The following is a 25,226-nucleotide window of genomic DNA, read 5'->3' on the forward strand; positions in this document are numbered from 1 at the left end:
AATCTCCATATTTCTACAGTATAAGACACCACATGCTTTATATATGTGACACACTATCCAAGAGTGAGGAACATTTGGTGTTGGGTGAGCACTGGAGAAAATGTGAGTAAAACTCCTTCCTTGACATATAGCAGACATTCAGTCTAGTCAGTTTTCATTTATTATTCCCCTCTTTTAAGCCTAATAAGGTCATACATGTTTTCTTATTCATTTTAGAACAATGTGCTCTTCTTTGTTCCTCCTTTCCTACTTCTTCCACTGTCCTCCCCTCTTATGTAGAATATCTATTCATTCCGTCGGTTCAGCCTAGGCCAAGGCTGAGATTAAGTACACCACACCATGCTATTTTGTGTTGCCGTCTTCAACACACTAACACATGATAATGAGAGATTCCCAGTGTAGTCTAAAACATTGGAGAATGTCAAAGCATTCTTAGAATTTTGATCTTGCAAGGTTTTGGGCCACAGGAATAGGAAATGGATCATCATGTTTGATTCAAGACTATGGAGAGTTTTTATTTCACTAAATGATAATTATTTTGCCTGTCTGACCACCATTTTCCTAGATAATTATCCTTTGTCAGTGTCTGTATATTTTCTTCTAAACTTTCTAAGGTGAATTTAAATCTACTGGTCCTGGTGTCACGGATTCCTGTAATACTAGTTGCCCAGCTCTCAGTTACCCCATCATTGTTTACCTGAGCATCTGTGTGAATCCTAATTAAATTTATCCTGCCAGACATAGTTCATTAAACAAGGGATGACTAACTAATGCAACTTAAGCCCATTAGGGCCCTGTCACCAGGGGTTAAAATCTGGCCTAAGAGATTACAAGTTTGGAGGAGTGTCTTTCCCTACAACTTGTGAACTTGGGACTTGTCAGAGAGTTATATTCTATCCTATGAACTGAGACAGAGGAAGCTCTCTGTAGAGAGACAGAAAGAAAAGTGAAGAAATCAGCCAACAGAAGCAGAGAGGAGACAAAGAATCATTCCTAGCTGAAGTATAGTTGCATATTTGTGTATGTTATGTGAAATTCTCCTTTTCCTTAAAATAAATAGACCACACCCCACTTTTTAAAAATTTAACTTATTCAAGTTGATTTGTTTTTCTTGCAACTGAAATAAGTTCTAATTATTATGTGTATTAAATGTTAAGAAGTCACTAACAACATTATTATTATCCGTATCACATAAGCACACCTGAGTTCTAGTCTCATCTCTAATGCTTACTAGATATACAACCATGGATAGGTCGTGATAATTTCAGAAGAGTGATATATGTGAAAGATTTGTGCCATACATGTCTAAAATACTATTATTTCTACAATGTCAGTGCTACAACTTCTCTGATAATTTATCTTTTATTTCTAGGATAATAGTGCTATTTTTGCTTATTGTGTTTTCCATGTAGATAGGTCTGAAGTTCCTGATAACAAAAGGGCAAATTCTGTCACTAATTCAGATATTGAGTACTATCTTTATATAAGATATTACAAGAGAAAAAAAAATGATTTATTGAGAACAAATACTCATCTTGCTCACTTTGTCCCTCCGAGAAAACCAAGTAGAGATTATTCTGACCATTATAAAGTTTATTTTGGGGAGGAATCAAATATTAATATACGTAGTTCATGAAGAAAATAAAATGTTAGCGAGTTCTTTCATAGTAGCGCAATTGTTCTAGAAACTGGGCCACTCTTGAATTTTATTTCACTTTTTGCTATTCCCAGGGTAGCAGTATGTTAGATTTATAATGATGGAATCTGACTCGGTAACAAGATATTTGTTGTTAGACTTGTTTGCAGAGTGGTTTTCCTCTTTTGTGGAATAGTGTATGGTTATGTTGTACTTATCTCAGTAGGATTTTATAAGGAAAGTGATATATTTTAGAAAACAGTTTGTCAGGAAGTACATTTAATTTTTTAACTCCTAATTTATAAAACCAAATAATTAAAATATTTTTGACAAAATATTTGCAGCAGAATCTTGGAAGTTAAGGAAACAAAACAAATGTTTCTTCGATTTCAGTTACAGGTTTTCAGGTAAACTGATAAAACTTTATCAACAACTCGTAGCAGTATACACTATACTGCCACATAACTCATTGAACAGATTTCTCATTCTACCACACTTCTGCAGTTCAAGAGTAAAGTTTCTTTATAATTATATATCACTAGTAGTTTCAGAAAGGCCTCCTTGCTCTACCATTTCCTATTTCTCCTCCAGCATCTACCTACTCCAAGAAGTAACTTCTATCATGAATTATTTTTAGTTGTTACCTTACTTATATTTATAGTTTTATCCTATCAGTATGTTTCACTAAACAATATATTGCTTTGTGTTGTGTGTCATATTCTACATATTTTTCTAGAACGTGCCCTTTTCATTCAACAAGATGTTTATAAAATTAATCCACTGTGGTATATGTAGCTATGATTCACTTTGCAAATTTTATTTCCTGTTTTCATCCAACTTTGCTTGACCCCATTCTTTTTCTAGCCTCTTATTCAGATATTTCTGCAAAGTTTTCTTTTTCTGTTAGTTGTGGCAATTGTGACTGTTTTAATTCAGTAGTAACCATGGAAACATCATAAGTTTTTACATAAGAGAGGTCAAGTAAATGAACCTAAACAAATATGATTAGTCAGTTTACCATTTAAATCTCTTTTCTGATAGAGAAAAAATCACTATCATCACTTCAAATGTTAAAAGGTCACTAATAGTTGATGTTATAATGGTAGTTATAATATTACATAAAGCTAAGATATTACCTAACACTTCCTTTTCTATAAACATCTGTTTTTTAAAATATCTGAATATTGTTAATGCACTGAAGATTAGAGCTATGGCAGTTTGTCTTTTTTATTATGGAGAATGAACTCTTATCTACTCTAACTATTCTTGAATATGTTTATGTTGTTGTATTAACTCCCTTAAGCAATGCTAATAAGACTTAGCCATTAAATATTTAAGCAAAATATTCTCTTATGAAATCACACTCAAATTCTAGTCTTCCCAGGTCAAAAGCTTTAGTAAGTTATTGTCCAATTATTGAAACTCTAACTCTAGTTATATAACCAAAGATAGTTGGTTATATCTGTGTTTTCATTCATCTTTCACTTAATTTAAAAATTCTAAAAGTCTCAAGTCAGTGGAGAAGGTTTTTGGCAAAACAGTGGCAAACATGACTGAATTTGGGAAAGAAAACCTAGAATAAAATTTATATTACCCATTTATTACTGGATGAATACACTGGAATTTTGCCACTTTAGTTGAATTTGGAAAATGTTGAATTTCTATCATGTTAACAAATGCCTTACAGATAGTTAACACGTTCTACAACAGTAGGCATCTGTAATTTGAGAAGTTATAAAGGGCCTTTTACGTTTGGTTGAATTAAGGAATGAGAAAATTGACCTGTTTAAATAAACATTCTCTATTATAAATCAACACAAATGATTAAGCATTCTCTATTATAAAGTAGATAAATTTTCCTTTGATTTGGTTTGTACTTCCTATTCATTATCTTGATTAAGGAGATCATTGATAACTCTCCTATGCTATATTTACAGTTTAACACCACATCATACAAGAGAAAAATAAACCAGCTCTAACATTAATAAGAAACTTGCTCATAATACACAAAGAAAAATTTCTTAAAGGTAGAATTGTAGGTTTTGAGTTATTACTGAGGGGGGAAATGCTTAAGAAAGAAGCATTTTCTTGACAGTCCTCCAATTAAATATTGTCAGCTTATAGATCCTTTTGGCTAATGTGAGATGTTGGCCTTGTGGTTATTAGTAGGGTTACTGTAAATAGCATATAGCATATATCTTAGAATTTCTGAACCATAAGGTTTTTTTCCTTATTAGTTATAGGTGAAATTTCCATTCTGTGTCTTTTATATTCTATGATATTTTAAAAATTCCTACGTATACTGTTAAGATGTGTTCTTAGCATACAGGACAAACATAAAAGACAACTGTAGTTGGACAGGCTCATTAGCTAGGAAATACCCTAGGTGGTCATGGATCAGGTTAAGAATTCACATCCACATGAACCAAAAAAGCCTGGGAGTTGGATTGTATCTGAATGGGGGCATTCTATTTAAATCCTAGAGATCAGCGATACCCAGCAGTTAAGGACTAGCAATCAGGAAGGTCTTAGAAGCTGCAGTGTGGTGAAGTTCAAGCATGCTTTCTGTCAGCCAGTCGTCACAGTAGGCTGTGTGAGAAGGCCTATAGCAGTGGGTGGTTTGTATCACAGCACTTGGTTCAGGGATCTAGCCGTGGGAGGGGGTGTTCTGAGTTGTAGAAAAAGGGGTCCCTGAAGGATCAGAAGAAGCAAGCAAGAACCCCAATTCTAGAGAAATGGACTAGCAGGAAAAGATCTAAGCATAGTAATAAATCCTGAACTTTGAATAAAAGCCTATTTTTGCTATAAAGACATACCTGAGCCTGGGAAATTCATGGAGAAAAATAAGTTTAATTGGCATATGGTTCTGCAGGCTCTAAAGGAAGCACAGCAGCATCTGCTAATGTGGAGGCCTCAGGAAGCTTCCAATCAAGGCAGAAGGTGAAGGTGAAGGGGGAGCAGTCAGATCATATGATAAATCAGGAGCAAGAGAAAGAGGGGAGAGGTGCTACACACTTTTAAAGGGCCAGGTCTTACAAGAACTCACTCATTTTCATGAGGACAGTACCAAGAGGATGACTCTAAACTATTTATGAGAAATTCTCCCCCATGATGCAATCAATCACCTCCACCAAGCCCCTCCTCCAACACTGAGGATTACATTTCAACATGAGATTTCAGTGGGCTACACATCCAAACTATATCAAAGCCCAAACCCTGGTCTGTTCAGCAGCAGAATGCAGCCAGCAATAAGTATCTTTGGTTCTCATACCTCAGGACAAGACTGATTCTAGTGCCTATGGTTTTAGTCTAGACTCATTCAAGATACAATACTTTAGCACCACTAAAGGCCAGGCTGGAAGCTGGGCATATAATAGTAAACAAAATATAGTTTCTTTCTTTACAAGTCTTGTGCTGTAGTGGAAGGTACAGTCAGGAATATAGACAATCACAATAAACGGTAGTAAGAGTGCCAGTTGGGGAAGGTATATATTGTTATGGTGGCATGAGTCAGAACGTGTTACTAAGACTCAATGGAGTTGGACTGAAAAGAAAAACTTCTCAAAGGAACTGAAGTCTAAGTGAAGACGTGGAGAAGGGGCAGGAGTAGGGATGCTGCTAACATGAGTCAGTTTTGTTGAATAAGCAGGAAGCACCTGCTTCCAGACCAATAAATTAAAAAATGGTCATCAAAACCAGATGCCCCATTATTTGCCCACCAACACAGTACCAGGGCACTTGACTTGGTGAACTAAATACAGATTTCACTCCTCCTTGGCTAAGAAATCCTGTGTAGAGAACAACTTGTGGCCTAGGTTGGACTTACTTAGGTGAAGAGTGTTTAGAGTAGGGAGTAAAGCAGAGGAGGAAAGGAGGATCTCAAGGCTTAAAGGGTATGGCTCTTGAAAATTGGAACATAGAAGAAAACCAGCCTCATCTGAGTGAAACATTTCAAGAATTGTCTTCTCAGACCATGAAAACACCGGAGTACCCACTGGATGAGCTTCACAGAGCCACCTGTAGGGAGGCAGAACATTAAGCATTTGCCAAGATGGAAATTGATGCACTAGGCTTGAGCTTCCTGAAGTAACTGTATTTGTCATTTTACCCATTAAGATTGTGAAACATGGTTTCACAATAGCAAATCAAAGCAAACTGGAGATGTTGCACACAATTACAATAGAAATGGAATGACTTAATTAGTAAAAAATTAACTGGCATGATTCCTATAAGTTAAAATGTACATATTTAAGGAGGCTTATTGTAACATTTATACCATTTATTTTACAATATACTAATTCGAATGTAAAAGTGAATGTAAATTACCAGAAATTAACATGCAATGTGAAGAAAAGTCCTTTTATCCTCTGCAACTGTAGCATTTGGCAGATTCAGGAATAAATAATCTTTTGTGGCAAGGGTATGCCTTATCAAACATATGCAGATCAGCACTAATTAATGCTAATTAAGGTTTCCTGTCTATCTAGTTGGAAAAACGTCCAAATGTTATGAAATCCAGTTAGTATGCCTATTACGCTAATTGTTTTATATGGGGTGGTTCTTAATTAAAATATGTAAATTGACCTTAATTGCTATATACTAATGGGGGTTCATGTTATCTTACTAAAAGTGACAAGATGGTGAGGAGGGGTACTTAAATGACTAATTCTGATAAATCCTTAACTAAATGACCTTTACTCAAAATTAATTTTAATTGGAAGTTGGCAAAAGAAACATTTTCCTTCTTTGTTTCTTTTTAGTTTTAAGTAATGGAAGAATGTTATTCTTCTTTGTTAATACAGCTTTAAAAGCAGTTGTGGATTGTTAATTACACTTAACAAGCAAGTTAATTTTACTGTTTACTGTTTATAGGTATCAGGAAGTTATTGATATACTCATTTCAGTCTTGGAGAAAGTGACTTTCTTCTCATTGAATGTGAATATATAGTTATAATCCTATAAGTAATTTGACCTAGCCAGTTTGTTAAAATATGTGTTAATGGTTGATGAGCCAGTAATACTAATATGTATTCCTTCACTTATTTATATTGGAATTACTTTTTTTAGGAAAAAAATAAAGTTTTTACTAACATTAATTCTTATTGGAGTTAAACTGTGATTGGAGATACCTAGATTAAATAGACAGAAATGATAAACTTTTGCATTTTACCTATCATGTTTTTATTATTTAATCACAAACAAGTTAACACGTGTATGCCCTAAATCAGTGTTAATGAATATAAATATTTTTATTTTTGCACTATTCTAAACCTAGAATTACAATAAGTAATTTAGCTAAAGCTAACAAATACTTTATTTTACCTTTTTTATTTGCAAGTAGTTTATGTTCAATTCTAATTTAATGTATATTAAAAATTCCTCTGCAAAAATGGGAGAAGAGACTTCATAAAATATTATCATATGGAAATGAGCAGATAATAAAGATTATAGCTTTTCTTTGTCAAAAGGAGACTCAATATCTTTACTCTTTCATCAGGACATTGTGACAAATGTTTCCCCCAGAATCATCCGGGGAACCACCTCTGGCCCCATGTATGGCCCTGGACAAAGCTCCTTTCTGAATATTGAGCTCATCAGTGAGAAAACGGCTGCATATTGGTGTCAAAGTGTCACTGAACTAAAGGCTGACTTTCCAGACAACGTAAGTGTGATTTAACATCTAAAACAAGAGAATTGGCATAAGTTGGTGAATGTTTATTTAAACATCCAATTCATAGGCTTATAAATATTAATGTGTATATTTTATTAAAGAATCTGCCAGTTGCTTTGCTGATGCATAGAAAGATAAAAAAGAAAGAAAAGCTCAAGAACTCATAAAAATCCACACAATGTGAAGCTTTGTTATAAATGGGTGCCATGTAAGATGGAAGAAGTATCTACATAAGCAGAAGGAAGAGAAATGAAATACTCATTTTATTGAGTTGGTTTTCACTGTATGTGGCTGGTATTTATGAAGGTGATGACCTTAGGAAGAAATTGCAGACTATAAATCATTTTAAATATGAACCTGAGGCAGAAGCAGCATATCTTCCTATGAAGTTTATATTTTTTCAGTGGGAAATAATTCACCAAATAATTTTAGCACTCCTATACTAAATGAGTCAACTATCTTTTATAAAATATTTTTTTTTCTTTTAAAGAACCATGCATAAATATTGCAGTAAAATCAGGCTTAAATATAATAGATAATATTTTCTCTTCAATAGTCTGGTTAGAGTTACCCTTAATGTCATTCATGTATAGTCCCTCTCCCTCCCACCTGCCTCTCCCACTTCCTATTTTTTTCCTACTCCCTCTCCCTCCTTCTCTCTCTCTTCCTTCCTCCCTTTTCCCCTCCCTCTTCCTCAATTCTCTGTCTCTTTTGAATACACACAACTTATATCCCTTTCTTTCATTCTTTCTTTCAATGAACTGGTAGTGAATGGAGGTTGAGATTTGAGACAATACGTGTGTTTATGTTATCAAAAATATTTTTCTACCTACATATGTCTTTCAAAGGCAAAAACAACACTCAAGTATACTAATGATATATTTTAAAATCTATTGAAACTGGTGAATGTTTGTCTACAAACTGATAAATTGCAAATTCTTACAAAGGAATATAGAAATCACACGATTGCCTTGCCCATCAAGTTTTTTTTTCTGTTTTACATAGCTCTAATTATTTCAAAATTATCTCTTAATTTGAAATAAAATACATGCACATAGAACAAATATAATTTATCTTCCTCAAGACAGTCGTTTAGATGTGAAGGGAATTATCAAGACCCATCTAAAATCTCTAGTTTCTGCTTATTAGGAATCTTTCCCTTCCTGAACTTGTTGTGAAAATTATCCCTGTTTTCACATTATATAACATTCTATATAGGAGGTATGCTGAGCTATTTGTTTGTTAAAGGACCTACGTCTCTTGGGAAGCATTTCTCAGAATGATAAGGACAACAAAAAAGGTCAACTATAAAAAGAAATAATATGTTTGTAAACCTGATGTACAGTATTAAATACTCTGCCAGGTACTGAACATGCAACATAATAGTAATGGTAATAATATATTATGAACACTCATATAGCACTCACTCTGTGCTAGGCACTGTTATAAAAGTTTTATTTATTTTAAACTCATTTGATCTTTTTGAACAACCTTATGAGATAGGTAGTATTATTGTCTCTATTTCACTGATGAGGAAACTGAGGCACACAGAGATTAAGTACCATGTCAATCATTACACACCTAATATATGGTGAAGCTAGAATTTGAACTTGAAATTTGTTTTTACCATCCATGCTTCTGTCTGATAACAATGTTCTCTGGTCCAGTGCATTTGCCTATGTTGTCCTTAAATATTGAGTATTACTTTTCTTTTTTTAACTAGAGATTGGGTACACCCCCAGCTCTGTAGTCCAGGCCAGACTACATTGGCGCCATCATGGCTCACTGCAGCCTTCAGCTCCTAGGTTCAAGTGATCCTCCCGCCTCAGCCTCCCAGGGCCTACAGGTGCCTGCCACCATGCCCGGCTAATTGTTTAATTTTTTGTAGAGATGAAGTCTCGCTATGTTGCCCAGGCTGGTCTTGAACTCCTGAACTCAAGCAGTCCTCCTACCTCAGCCTCCCAAAGTGCTGGGATTACAGGTGTAAGCCACTGTTCCCAACCTAGTATTACATTTTAATGCCTCATGAGAATGGTATGAAATATAATTTCCCAAATACTGATTCAATAGTATCTAGATAAGCTAATGTGTCTGAAAAACAATATTTTCCTGGAAAATAACTCCTACCAATGGATTTTCTTAACTTCATGTGATACTTTTTCTCTTTTTTGGGTAGGAGTGAGTTGTAATAATGACCACCAAGAAATGACAGTAAGTGGACAAGAAAGCTGAGAGGAAACCCTTGTTTTGTGATTCTACAGTCAAGTAGAAAGAAGAGATGTAGTTAATATTCTTTTCAATTTCCCTGGTGATTATTTTCTTCTCTTATAATGCTTATTCTTGAGAAAACAATGCATAGTTTTCTTGTTTCTGATTCTTTCCCTATTTAGATTATACACATTTTTCTTTTTCTGTATTCCTAGAACTAATTTCTAGCATTTTTACTCCTCATATTGAAGATAACATTTTAAATACAATTAAAATGGCATTCCCATTTGAACCCATAGAAATATGTGTGTGTACCTAGATATTGTCATGCCGAGAGTAGACAGTCCCCCGCTGTTTTGGAATTATTCTGATGCGTTTGCCCAATGAGCTGAATGAAAGAAGGTGACCCTTCGTTTTCCAAGTTTAATTATCACTCTTGCTGGAGTTTTTTCACATCATTCTCGACTGCGTGGCTGCCACCTTTAATGACAGGGACTGGACAATTCAACCCACTGTGGCAGCTTCTAAGCAAAAGCTAACTTTTCTGATAAAAAGAATTGTGCTGGGTGTGGATATAGGTCAGCTAATATCACTAGCTAATGTCTCTGTTTCCAGAGAGGGTGAGCACCAGTTGACCATAAACCAGAGGAGACAGCTGATGAACTTCTTGAATGTAAAGGCAGAGAGACCTCTGAAATATATTGTGAGGGCTCATCTCTGAATTGTCACAGTTATACCAAAGCCTACATTCACACTAGACTTCTGCTTGGCTTTCAAGGTTTCCTTTTATTTATCTGTGAATTAAATTTGGCACATTGATCATTGTAGTGACAATTTATTACTGACTAAGAGCTTTTTGTTCCTAAGTTGAGATTCTGTAATGCTTGTTATTAAATGTACAGAATAACTAGGGCTTGCAGAAGTCAATTTTAAGTGAATCCTTTTATTCTCAATGCAAAATCTTTATGAATCATATATTTCAGGCTCAGGAAAAATTTTTTTAACAAAAAATACATGCTACACTTTGAATGCACCGAATTAGGAAGCAAAGACTGAATTTTTTTTTATCATTTGTGGCAGCTAAAGTAGGAAGCAAAAGGTAGGGCTTCAGCAGTGAATCAGCTAGTGAAGATAGAAAAGGAAATGATGGCTTTGTTAGAGAAATTAATAAGGAAGAACAATTGATATGTAAATACACATCTATTACAATACACCTCATTTCTGTAGAAAACACTTTCTCAGTTAATTACTGAGAGATCAGCATTGTACATATTAGGTTCAAAGTGACTCCAAAGAAGTTGATCTACATCAGCACTCCTGAAGGTGCTTTACTGACAAATAGCCTCTAAATATTGAGTACTTAACCTTTTATGTGTACCATGGACTCCTTAGGCACTCTGGTGGAGCTTAGGAGCCTCTTTCCAGAATATTTTTGAAGGCATAAAACAAAATTCATAGGCTTACAAAGGATTCTCACTATCTCCCTTAAAATATACAATATAGCTATGTATATATATATATATATATATATATATTTTTTTTTAAGGCACTAAGTAACAATCTAGTGGTGGGTCTAATAACTATTAAAATTTTGATGTCCTGGTGAGTATAAGTACTTGAGATTTCTGCAGCAACTCTACTGTGATTTTCTGTGACTTCTTTTGGTGCAAAGTGACAGATATCAATAGTGCCACTATGGTTTATTGCATTTGTTATCTTAAAAACATCAGACAATTGGCTGGGTGTGGTGGCTCACACCTGTAATCCCAGCACTTTGGGAGGCCAAGGCAGGCAGATCACTTGAGGTCAGGAGTTTGTGACCAGCCTGACCAACATGGTGAAACCCCGTCTCTACTGAAAATACAAAAAATTAGTCGGGCTGGTGGCAGGTGCCTGTAATCCCAGCTACTCAGGAGCCTGAGGCAGGAGAATTGCTTGAACCCGGGAGGTGGAGGTTGCAGTGAGCCAAGATTACACCACTGCACTCCAGCCTGGGCCACAGGAGTGAAACTCAATCTCCAAAAGAAAAAAAAAATCGGGCAGTTTATACATTTAGAAAGGAGAGCTTTATGTCTTGGAAAATATTACTACCTATCCGCTAGGAAGCAGGCCGCTGGCCAAAGCCAGAGACAGAAACTTCAAGAGAAGAAAGGTGAGACAGGAATTTATGGTGAAGGGGTTGGCTAAGTATACACACTAGGTTATAAGAGAAGCTATGAATATTCATGAAGGGGCCTTAACATCTAAGTTATATATTAGGTTATATGAAAAGCTATGAATATTCATGAAGGGGCATTAACATCTAAGTTACATATTAGGTTATAGGAGAAGCTATGAATATTCATGAAGGGGTCTTAATGCATGTGTACTGAACAAACATCCGTGTTATATACATGTAATGTTCACTTTGCAGTGGAGATTTAACATTTGAATGTATTACAGTTGGTCTCTATTCATCAAAAGGTGAAGCAGAGACATGAAGGCACTCAGTACACAGCCTCTATAAACTGGCCAGAGCCAGTCCATGGTTGGTAGTCCCTTATCAGGAGAAAGTTGCTAAAATCCATTTCTTGTCCAATCAAACCTGTAGTTATGACTTGTGGAACAGGGGAAGTCTGTCGGTGTCTGGTGATCAGTGAGCTGTAATTGTTTTTATATTGGTTATCTTGAGGCCAGCGCTTGTTTAACTGCCACAGAAAAGGAAAAAAAAATCCTTGTGGCACTGAGAATAGTTTATTCTTTAAGTGCAAAGGTGCTTGACTTTACCTTTGCCTGGCATGGCCTCAGGTCTCCTTTATAATTTGGTATCTTATTGACACAAAGAGTCCATTCTGTCTCACCTGGGGCCTGAGGGGCTTTGTTTTTAATTTATACATTCATGATTGAAAAATGCCAAAGTTTAGAAGATTGGTAAAAATAAAGGTCTACATGTTTTCTCACCCAAGTTTATGGATTTCTGTATTCTATAGTCTCTGGACCGCAGGTTAAGAACCTGTGTCCAGTAGCTCTCTATTCTGTTTGGATATTGGAATCTCCTGAGAAGCTTTAAAAAAGGTATTTATGGTTAGGCCCTATTCTGTTCAATCATTTCAGAAATCTCCATGGATACAATGAATATGTGTGTGTGTGTGTGTATATATATACACGTATGTATGTATGTGTGTATATGTGTGTGTATATACGTGTGTGTATTTTTTATAAAGTTAATCAATTGATCCTACTGCCTACACAGCTAGCATTATTTATGGCCCTTGCCCTATATTATTAAACATTCTTAAAACTCCTGTATCAGAACAATTTATTAAGAGCATTTTATATGTTTCAGGCACTGTGCTAAGGGCTTTATGTATCTGTGAAACAGAGATTTTTTTCCCCATTTTAACACATGATAAAACTGACATTTAGAGATATTGCATTGACTATCTTGGGTCACACAGCTAGTGAGTGAAAGCACTAGATCAGGAAGGCTTTCCATACACCTTGAAGAAATATTTCATTTGGCCCTAAGTAGCCTGAGAAATTAAGAATATATGTTATTCCAATCCTTCCTTTCCCACCCTCTTAAATGGGCATTCTTAATATAAACTTTCACAAAAGAAACCAAATGATTTGACAAAGAAAGAAGTTATGTTATCAGCCAAGCATTGTCTTGCTCTGACTCCCAACTAAAGACATTCTATGGCCAGCTCTTAATGCTTTCTAGGATGTAGCTGTCTATAGAAAATAGGGTCAGTGGGACTCAATTTGGACTTGGATTTGAGCTGTTACCTGGCCTTATCTGAAATTCTATATTCCAAAATAGGGGAAGTCAGGGAACTGAGTCAAATTTAGGTGTCCTGCAAGCGAGGAGGATGCTTATTGCTTATTTGATGGGTGTATGTTGGCCCAGAGTCCCTGTACAGTCTTCCTGCCATCTCCATGAAGACTACCTCAGCAAAAGTAGACTTCCATTTCTTTGAAGTTTTTAAAGTTTCACTTATTAGAAATAGGGGGATTTTTGTTACTCACACAACTTGTTTATAAAAATAAAATTTAATAACAGTTGAAACTATATCTGTTGTCAGGCCAGCAATGGCCAGTACAAGATAATTACTTTTGTTTCTTTTTTTTTTTTTTAATTATACTTTAAGTTCTAGGGTACATGTGCATAACCTGCGGGTTTGTTACATATGTATACTTGTGCCATGTTGGTAGGAACACTTTTCCACTGTTGGTGGGATTGTAAACTAGTTCAACCATTATGGAAAACAGTATGGCGATTCCTCAAGGATCTAGAACTAGAAGTACCATATGACCCAGCCCTCCCATTACTGGGTATATACCCAAAGGATTATAAATCATGCTGCTATAAAGACACATGCACATGTATGTTTATTGCAGCACTATTAACAATAGCAAAGACTTGGAATCAACCCAAATGTCCATCAGTGACAGACTGGATTAAGAAAATGTGGCACATATACTTTTGTTTCTTATCAAAGAACTTAGAGAGCATGAACGTCACCTTAGTTCTTTTGCCTTGTACCCCAAAGAGAATAGTCACAAAGAGAAATTTAAGAGTCTCTGTACTGAAGGGACTCCTCTTTTTCTCCCTCTGGAATTTTTTGAGCTTGTCAAGTCCTTGTTTCTGTTGATTTCTACACAGTCCCATGCTGATTTATTTTAAATAAATTAGGAAACTGCTGAAGCAGCTATTGAAGGGAAGACTAGTAAACCCCCAGGAAACAGTTCACTTTTTTGTACTAGAGCTTATGTAGTGATTTTCTGATATTCATGAATTCTAGAGTCAATATATACTTGCATCCCATCCTCCAGAAAGAAATTGCCAAACTTCAGGGCAAATTTTAACTCAGATTATCTAGTGACATTATTTTGTGGACCTTTAAAAATATTCTTCTAATTTACAAAAAAAAATAAGAATATATCATAATAGTAGTGGAAATTTAAAATGAGTGGTTAGGAGTGAAAACACCCATGACCACTTATCCTAACAAAACTCTGTTTTTCTAGAGTTATTGTAGTCTAGGAACTAAAGGCAGAGGGCTTAGAGTCAGAACAGATTTGAATCTCAATATCTCCTCTGAGTTGCTTTTTATGACACCCTCAGCCTCAATTCCTCATCTGTGTGACCCTCAGAGGTGGTTGTAAACATTGTGAAAGATTGTGTATAACATTTCAATACATGGTAATTATTCACTACCATAAATTAGATTGCATAGAATATTTGTGCATTTGGTTTTTATCCCTACTTTTAAAATAATATTTTTTATATGTTGTGAAAGGGAGATTTGGCAAGTCAAAGGTAACAGCATGTGTATAGCTTTTAAGGTGTATTGCCCAATTGATTTTCAAAAACTTGGTGAACTAGTGGTTTTATACAAAAAACTTCATTTCAGAAATAGTTACCAATTTAAAAATTAAACATTAACTGACTAAATAAATTTTTCAGTGATTCCTTCAGTTTGAGCTCATTGTATGTCCTGGTATCATGTAAGTTTTTGGACTATTTGTCTAATGTTTTATTTACTATACTCTCATGCTTTAATATCATTCATTCATTTCACTTAACAGTTTCTCATTAAAGCACTTAAGTAGTGACAACTATTTTCTTGGTATCAGCATAGAAGCAGAGAAAAAAAATAAAATATATGTAATTTCACAAAACAAAGGTAGCAAAAAATGAATCAGAATATGTAATATGGCTCACAGTTCTCTGATTAGTTTACGACTCCACGTACCCAAGTATTTTCTTGACATAGGACATTTGTAGTTCTTTAAAATAAAATGTTAGTGCATCCTAGATGGAAATGGAGACTGGATTTACCCTCCCAATGGAAACAACAACAGAAATCTTAGAAAATACATGAAACAACAGCTTTTAAGACCTGGAACATCAGGCAATAAAGGAGAGTGGTCACTGATAGACAGAAAACAAAGGACTTGCCCCAGACCCTGAGTTGAGGAGATGGAGCAAGTGGCTAGAATTCACAAGATAAAGTACCAGAAAGCAGAGAGCTGCATGAAGAGAATTCCAGAGATCTGCAGGTTTTCTCTTGAGTATGCAGCAGAGTACAGATCAGCTCATGCATGTGAGTAAACAAAGAGACTGGAAAAAAGGGCGAATGACATGGACTACTCCTTGGTTCTTACATATATCTGGGAATAGTGACTGTTCTTGCCAGCCCGACTGGAAAACCCTATGACCACAAGCATTGAAGTAGAATATAAATAAGACTCTTAATTAAGTATTGGGAAATAATTAGCCCTAGGCTGAGCACTGCTTTGGTCATGCCCAGCAAATGTTAAAGGTGAGATCTGAAAGGATCAGCGTGTTTCCATATAACTTAACTGCAACTCAGAACAAAGCTGAAGAATATTTATAAGAATACAGAAATACCTAGTACCAAACAAGATAGGATTCACAATATCCAGCATTCAATAAAAAAATTACCTGTTATGTAAATAAGTAGAAAAACATAAGCCATTATAGGAGGAAAATTAATAGATTAAAACCATCCTAGAACTGATAAGATGTTAGAATTAGCAGACAAGTACAATAAAGTGGTTATTTTAATTATATTCCTTACGTTCAAAAAGCTAAGACATGGAAGATAGATAAAAGATCTAAATAAAACTTCCAGAAATGAAAACTACAATGAATAAGATGAAAGGTACACTGGAAGCTATGAACAGCACATAAAGCATTGCATAAGAAATGATTAGTAACCTTAAAAATATAATAATAAAAGCTATCCAAAATCACACACACACACACACACACGCACACGCACACACACAGAGAGAGAAATAAACATACCATCAGGGAGCTGGTGCCAATAAGTGGCCTAATATATGTGTAATTAGAGTTCCCAAAGGAAATTGTGGAAATACAGAAAACAATTTCAAGAAATAATAGTGCAAAGCTTCCACTTTTGCCTAAAACTACAAACCCCCCAAAACACCCCTCCACAAAAAAAAAAAAAAAAAAAAAAAAAAAAAAAAAAAAAACAAGAAACTTTATCAACTCCAAGCATAAGAAACATTAAGAAAACTATACCAGGCAGTATAATGTAATCATATTAATTAAACCAGTGATAAAGAGAAAATCTTAAAAGCAGCCATAGAATAAAGACATGCTCTGTACAGAGAAACACATATAACAGTTACTTGTCAGAAACAATCTAAGCTACAAGACAGAGGGGCAACATCTCTGATGTATTGAAAGAAGAAAAGGACAAATATCAACCTAGATTTCAAAATCCAGCCACATACCTTTTAAAAATATAAGTGAAATAAATAATTTTTCAAGCACAATAAAAGGAGGTCTACACTACATAATGTTAAACTATTTTAGGCAGATGGAATATGATGCCAGGTCAAACTGTGGTTCTATACAAAGGAATAAAGACCACCAGAATTTGTAACTACATGAGTAAATATATGATGTTTTCCCATTAACTCAGTTTAGAAGAAAATATGTTGTTTAAACAAAAAAATAAGATAACGTGGGGGTTATAGCATATATAAAGCTAAATGTATGAGTATAGTAGAAAAGTTGTGAGGGAAGAGATGGAAGTATACTACTTTATGGTTCTAACAGCTTTTATAAAGTTTTCTATTACTTGGACGTAGGCTGTGATCATTCAAAGATGCTCTAAGAGTATCTTAAAGATACTCTAAAACAATCACTAAAATAATGCTGCAAAGAGTTATGGCCAAAAAACCAATAAATATATAATGGAATAATAAAAACTACTTAATCCAAAAGCAAGCAGAAGAAGAGGAAAGATGAATAAAAAAGAGACAAGACAAATAGAAACCATATAGTATATAGATGAGAGAGTTAAACCTAACCATTCAATAATCTCATGAAAAATGTAAATAGTCTAAGCACCCCTCAAGGGCAAAGATTTTCAGATTGGATTTTTTTTTTTCTTTTTTCTTTTTTTTGAGATGGAGTCTCGCTTTGTCGCCCAAGCTGGAGTGCAGTGGCTGGATCTCAGCTCACTGCAAGCTCCGCCTCCCGGGTTCACGCCATTCTCCTGCCTCAGCCTCCCGAACAGCTGGGACTACAGGCGCCTGCCACCTCTCCCGGCTAGTTTTTTTTTTGTATTTTTTAGTAGAGACGGGGTTTCACCGTGTTAGCCAGGGTGGTCTCGATCTCCTGACCTCGTGATCCGCCCGTCTCGTCCTCCCAAAGTGCTGGGATTACTGGCTTGAGCCACCACGCCCGGCCTGGATTTTTTTTTTTTTTTTTTTTTTTTAAGAGGGAGTTTCACTTTTTTTGCCCAGGCTGGAGTGCAATAGTGTGATATCAGCTCACCACAACCTTCGCCACCTGGGTTCAAGGCCTGAGCCTCCCAAGTAGCTGGGATTACAGGCATGCGTCTCCTCGCCCGGCTAATTTTGTATTTTTAGTAGAGACAGGGTTTCCCCATGTTGGTCGGGCTGGTCTTGAACTCCTGACCTCAGGTGATCCCCCTGCCTCGGCCTCCCAAAGTGCTGCGATTACAGGCGTGAGCCACTGCTCCTGGCCTTCAGATTGGATCTTTAAAAGGTAAGGTCAATTGTATGCTGCTTATAATAAATGAGTTTAAGTATAAAGACATAAATAGAAGAAAATTGAAGCAATCAAATAATACATATTCCCTGCTAACTGTCATCCAATAAAACATGCTATATTTGTATTTATATTTGTCTGCTATTAAGCAGGCAAAGTAGATATAAAAGCAAGGAATACTTCCAGAGGCAAAAAAAATAGATTATTTTATGATGACGAAAGAGTCATTTCTTCCGATAACAATCCTAGGTATTTATGCATTTAATAACAGAACATCAAAATACATGAAGCAAAACCGATAGAACTGTAAGGAAAAATGGAAAAAGCCACAATTGCAGTTGGGGATTTCCATACCTTACTGTCAATAAGCAATAAAACTGCCAGGCACAGTGTCTCACACCTGTAATCCCAACACTTTAGGAGGCCAAGATAGGAGGATTGCTGAGCCTAGGACTTTGAGACCAACCTGGGCAATGTAGTGAGATTCCTTCTCCATTAAAAAAAAAAAAAAAGGAATAAGATAATAGTCAGGCTATCAAATATTTGAAAAATGCTGTCAACCAACTTATCTAATTGGCATGTATAGAACATACTATTGAATGGCAATAGAATACAGTCTTTCCAAATACATAAACAATATTTAGTAAGATAGCTAGACCATATTATTGGCCATAAAATAAGTCTCAATAATTTTAAATCATTTCACATCATACAAAGTATATACTCTGACCACAGTAGAATTAGATTAGTAATCAATGACAGGAACTTATTTGGAAAAGTCTCAAATACTTAGAAAATAGACTTCCAAATAACCCTTGGATCAAAGAAAAAATCATAAAGAAATTAGAAATTACCTTGAACTAAATGGAACTTAAAATACACCATGTCAAAATTTGTGTGCCATAAAAGCATTATTCATCGGGAAATTTATAGTACCAAATGCATATATCAAAATGAAAAAAGTCTCAAGTTAATGACCTACATTTTTACTTTAAAAACTAGAAAAAGAGCAGTTTAAACCCAAAGTAAATAAAATAAATGATATAATAAATATCAGAGTGGGAAAGCAGTGAAATTGGAAAAAGAAAAATAATAGAGAAAATCAATGAAGGTAAAGCTGATTCCTTGAGAGGACCAGAAATATTGACCAAACTTTAGCCAGACTGATCAGGAAACAAAAAGAAGAAACACAGATTAACAATATAGAAAATGAGAGATATAGCATCACTGCATATTCTACAGATACTAAAAGGAAAATAACATCATATTATGAGCAACATTATGTAAATGAATCAAATTAAGTGAACTGGACAATTTCCTTGAAGGACACAAACTATAAAAGCTTATTCAAGAGACAATAGATAACATTAGAGAAAATAAAACTTCAGGCCCTGATTGCTTCACAAGTAGACTCGCTAAACTATTTAGAAAAGAATAGTGCCAGTTCTATACATACCTTTCAGAAATGTAAAATAGATGGAATACTTCTCAACACATTCTATGGGCAACACCCTAATAACACAACTAGAGAAAGACAGTACAAGAAAAGATGCAAGAATTCTAAACAAATGTTAACAAATCAAAGTCAACAATATGTATTAAAAATGCGTCATCACCAAATGAGGCATGTCCTAGGAACTCCAGGTAGGGTTAGTATTTGAAAGTAACATAGTTCATATGTTATAAACTAAATAGTGATAATCATCAGAAAATATATTATCTCAATAAGCCCAATAGAAAAAAATTTTGAAAAAATTAAAAATCTATTTCTAGTTAAAATGGAAAACATCTCAGCAAACTAATAGTAGGAAAATTCCTTAACTTGATGAAGGGCATGTACAACAAAGCCTATAACTAATATCATACTAAATAGTGAAAGACTGTATGCTTTGCTCCTAAGTGAAATAAGGATATCTGCTTTCACCAACTTCTATTCCACATTGTGCTAGAGATTCTGCCCTGTCCAATTAGAAGAAAAAAATAAGACTGCAAAGGAAGAAGTAAAACTGTAGAAAATCCATGGAATATACCAAAGAAATAAACAACCAAAAAACATCACTTAATTTACAGGAACAGGCAGATAGCCCACAAGCTGTTGTTTTTAGATTTTTTTATTATTATTATTATAGTAAAACATCATCATTACTGCGACGTTTGCCATTCCCTTAATTTTTGCACCTGAGATAAATACCTAACTTGCCTATCCTAGATTTGGCCCTGTCAAAATACTTTACATAATCAGTGAGTTTGGCAAGGTTGCAGGATATAAGATTACCTTGTAAAAATTAATTGTATTTTTATATGCAAGCAATAAACAACTGGAAATTGAAATAAATATATCATTTACAGTAGCAGCAAATCATGAAATACCTACAGATAAATCTGACAAAAGATGTGAAAGACAAGAACACTGAAAACAGCAATACATTTCTGAGAGAAATTAAAGACAACCTAATAAATGGAAGAATATACTGTATTCATAGATCAGAGGGGCCGCTATTGTTAAGATGCCAAGTCTTCCCATTTCTATCTATGGATAAAGTGCAATCCCAATCAAAATATTAGCAAACCTTTTTCGTGGAGTTTGACAAGCTGATCATGAAATTCATATGGAAGTGCCAAGGACTTACAAAACAACTCATAAAGAACAAAGTTGGAAGTCTAAAACTTTCTGATATCAAGATATGTTAAAATTACAGTAATCAGATAGTCTGGTGTTGGCATAAAGCTAGGCAAATAGATTAATGTGGCAGAATAGAGAGTCCTACAAACAACCCACAAATTATTTATATGAACAACTGATTTTTGATAAAGATGCAAAAAGGCAATTCAGTGGACAAAATATAGTCTTTTCAGCAAATATGCTGGAAAAATTGGGTATTCTTACCCTACAGGAAAGTAAGCCTTGATTCAGATCTCACATGATATATAAAAGTTAACTTTAAATACCCATAGACCTAAATGAGAAATCTAAAGCTATAAAACTTTTTGAAGAAAAAAAAGAGGAAAACTTTTGACCTTTGCTGGGTAAATATTTTTCAGAAACCTACCAAAATTACTGCCTTTGAAAGAGAAAAAAAAAAAATGAAACGTGATTTGATACAAATTAAAAACATTTCCTCTTCAAACTCATTATAAAGAAATATGAAAATACAGATGACAAACTGAAAGAAAATAGTTGCAAATCATATATCTGATACAGTACTTTGGCAGGTTTATTTTAGAAAGTTAAACATATACCCATCATATGACCCAGATATTTCACTTTTAGATATATACCCAAGAGAAAACAAAACATGTATCTATACAAAGACTTGTACGAGAATGTTCATAGAAGTTTTATTTGTAACAACAACAACAACAACAACAAAAACCTGGGACCAACTCGTATTTTCATCAACTGAAAAGGTAAACAAATTATGATATTTCATACTATGAAATATCACTTAGCAATAAAAAGAATGAACTATTATACATACAACAAAATGGATTAATCTCAATATAATTATTTTGAGTGAACGAATCCAGATTCAAAAAAAAAACTCTCACAAAAATACATGTATTATTATGTCGTCCTAAAACTTTGGAAAATGTGAACTGATCTGTAGTGACACAAAGTAAATTAATGGTTGCCTCATGGACAGAGGGGTTACGAGTGGGAGAGAGGAGTTATAAAGAGTCACATGGAAACTTTTGGGTAAAATAGATATGTTCATTATCTTGATTGTGATAATGGTCTCAAAGTATTACATATGTCAAAATTTATAAAATTGTATACTTTTAAGTACGTATAATTTATTGTATACCTTATATAATGATTTATTATTTTATACTTTATATAACATATATAGAATTATGCTTCCATAAATCTGCTTAAAAATTAGTTTAACTTAAAATTATTATAGCTCTTTTCCTGGAATGCATCTTGGGAATTACTTTTAGGTTGGGTTGAATCACTAAAGCCTGGCTACCTAGCTCTTCAGTCCCTACCCGACTCTTCAAGACACCAGTCAATTAACACCCTCTAGCATTTTGATCATCCTCACTTTGATACTGAGTCATGGGAATTAACATGAAGTTAAAAATGACCTTATATAGTATTAAGAAATAAAAGAAATATTGGTTGGATTTTTAAGCTTTGGCTTTGCTGAAGATTAAAATGCTGGTGGTTCATGTCATTCAGTAAAAGAAGAATCTTGAGAAAATCCATCAAACCTTTTAAAAGAGTCATTATACAGCATTACTGGCTACAACATACTCTTTCTCAAATTCCCCTTCATTTTGTAATTTGTCAGGCTGCCTTTTGGGTGAGAATATTGTCTTTCCCGGTTGGAAGTATAGCATCTAACACACTGAACCGTGTGGAAGAGACCCTAGGGATGGCAATGATGCAGTGAATGTAGATTCCTTCTTGGTATAAACTAGCTCATGAGAGAGGCAACGGAAACAATTTATAAATCACATATGTTTGTCACATACCCAGTTCATGTCAAAAAATGAAAATAAAATTCATATTCAAAGAGCTGAAGAGCTTTGTTCAGTAGGCTCGCTTACTTAATACCAGTTTAGTAATATTTCATAACAATTGGTGTTGAGATCTCAACTCTAATGTCATCTTACTTAGTATCAATTTGGTACTATTTCATAAAAATCAGTGTTGAGAACTCAACTCTAATGCAATCTTCTCTTAAAGGACCGGGGAAAGAAGGAGAAAGAAAGGATAATGTGAAACCTGTAACAATTATTTTCCTCCTACTTATACCCTCAAGTCTTTAAAATGTACCTTTTTTTTTTGTCTCAAAGGGCCCATTTAATCTGCTAATTTGTAAGCAATTTTAGAAAAATGCACAACTGTTTTATGAGAGGTTTAAATGTAGGAGGCAATATAAAGTTTTTATTTTGCAGAATATGCTACAAGTATACGTGCTGCATTAGCTTTGTTACAAACTATTCGTTTCATTTTACTCTTTTTGGGGCTTATTGATAACTATATTTTTTTTCTCCCCCAGCTTCCTTTTTTGCCAGTAGCTAGTTTATACTTTTACATTGTACCCTACAGGGAATACTCTTTAGATATTTATTTTTCACAAAGAACTAATTTCACATTTCCCCCTGAGGTCTTCTAAGATATTTACTTGAAAGCATCCTCTTTATTGTTTAAAATAGCTTTTAAAAAACAAATACTTAACACATTATTGTTTTAAAGGTTCATGTACTGTATTTTAATGACTGCTTTTCTTTTTTAATCGTTATTTCTGGTTAGGTAATTGATTCAGTTTAAACTATATCTGTGATCCACAAATATGATCCAATTAATTGTAAATCAATTAAGAAGAGACTGTTCATGGGAGACATTGGACTACTAGCTTAATCACCAGGCAAACCAGACATCCTTAAAATAAGATAAATGAAGAATACTTTGATATAGCAGTTAAATGTGTATAATGAACTCTCTAATTTACTGAAAATTTTACTCTGTGGGATATGTCTTCATTTTAATAACCAAAATTTATAAAAGTACAAATTAGAATGAGGGCCATTTTGGTAAGAATATAGACTAATACAGGTAACTAATAGTCATCCATTTTAATAGGAGGCAGGGAAGAATCAGTGAATGAAATTTGTTGGTAAAGATGTAACCATATTTTTACCAATCTCTTCAACCTTTCTACCAGTGTATTTCATAACCATGTTAGAGAGAAAAGGTACGATTTTTTAAAAAGGAGCAAGGAAGAAGAAGAAGAAAAGGAATATACTTTGACAATGAGCCTTTTCCCCAAAGCAAACTGATTCTTAAGGAAAATAGAAGAAACAAGAATTGACAAAGGGGTTTTACAAATTGAAAACATAACAATTTCTTAATTTTGTATAGTCATTTATAGAATACAGATGTGTATTTCTCTGAATTGATCTCACAATAACCTCACAAAAAAGATATGAATATCATCTCGATCGCATAAGACTGATATCTGGATGAAGGTAAGGAATTTCCTGAGGATAGTTTTTAAATAGTAAGCGGTAGAATTTCAAATTGATAACAGAACATCTGACCACACAGTCCCCACTGTTCTACTAAGAAACTATATTATCTTAAATAAAACTATGCATATATACTTACTCACAATAAAAAGATTGTTTTTTAAAGCCAAATATGAGATTATTTAGAATTATCTATGAATGATTTACTTTTCTTTTTCACCTGGATTTTCATTTCCTTCGGTGGAGGTGCTAATGAGCAGAGAAATGGGAAAGGTAATCAGCCAGAGGGAAGAGAAGAATCAAAGACCTAGATAATTCACAAACTGGAAAATGAGCTCCTAACTAATCAAGACTGGATTGTAAATAGGATAGAAAGAATTTATGCATCCCTGGTATTAGCCTGAATAGCATTTGTACCCAATCCAAGGAAAGTATTCGTGAATTTCACAGTTGGCTATTTTTTCTCCCTCTGAGATTCTTTTCCTGAACTAATTATCCATTATGTACATGAAGCAAAAAAATAACTTATCATTAAAGTCATTTTTGAGGTAGATATTTCACTTTGCATGTTGTTAAAATGCCTAGAGCTTTAATAAGGAATGAGTTAATTTTATTAATACATCTTCTTTGGGGAGTTTCTGATCTATATACTGATCAGCCAAAAGGAAATTTTCTGTAATATTTTATTCATGCAAAATTTAGGGAAGTAACCAGATTGACTAATCTTTCCATAATAAATAATTTAATTTAACTTTGTGCTGCTTTTTGCATTTTAATTTTTTCATAATGTGTCCTTTAAAACCTTCAATATTAAAATGATCAGTGACTGTTTTGTGCCTGATTTAGTTTAAATTGTAAATTTACTTATGGCTCTTGGGTTACAAAGTATGGGTGGGGCGATGTCTTAATATAGGAAATGAACACAATTATAGGCTGGAATGGCTATGTGTACAATAAGTTTTTAAATAAATTACTGGAAACTGTAGCAATCAATATGAGAAATGACATATAACCATATAACAGTAATTATTACTGTTACCTCGACTGTAATTATTCCTCAAATGCTTTACATTTCATATATTTTCATACATACTATTCAACTGCACAGTTGTATGAAATGTTTTATGACTCACAGTTGTTGCCTAATCTCTTGCTTAAAACCTTCCAAGGCC

The 25,226-nt window shown here is 34.2% G+C and overlaps 1 protein-coding gene across 16 annotated transcripts in view; it reads left to right on the top strand.

The window, feature by feature from the left end:
• Nucleotides 1-25,226, top strand: part of DPYD (dihydropyrimidine dehydrogenase) — an 863,430-nt gene that overhangs the window by 480,001 nt on the left and 358,203 nt on the right. For all 16 annotated transcript variants that reach the window (XM_065549305.2, XM_005542629.4, XM_065549291.2 and 13 more), the window contains one exon: nucleotides 7,134-7,298. In XM_065549305.2, the coding sequence (XP_065405377.1) occupies nucleotides 7,134-7,298 (165 nt within the window). The remainder of the gene's footprint in view (nucleotides 1-7,133; nucleotides 7,299-25,226) is intronic.

This window comes from Macaca fascicularis, chromosome 1 (assembly GCF_037993035.2).
Source record: "Macaca fascicularis isolate 582-1 chromosome 1, T2T-MFA8v1.1".
Classification (NCBI taxonomy): domain Eukaryota; kingdom Metazoa; phylum Chordata; class Mammalia; order Primates; family Cercopithecidae; genus Macaca; species Macaca fascicularis.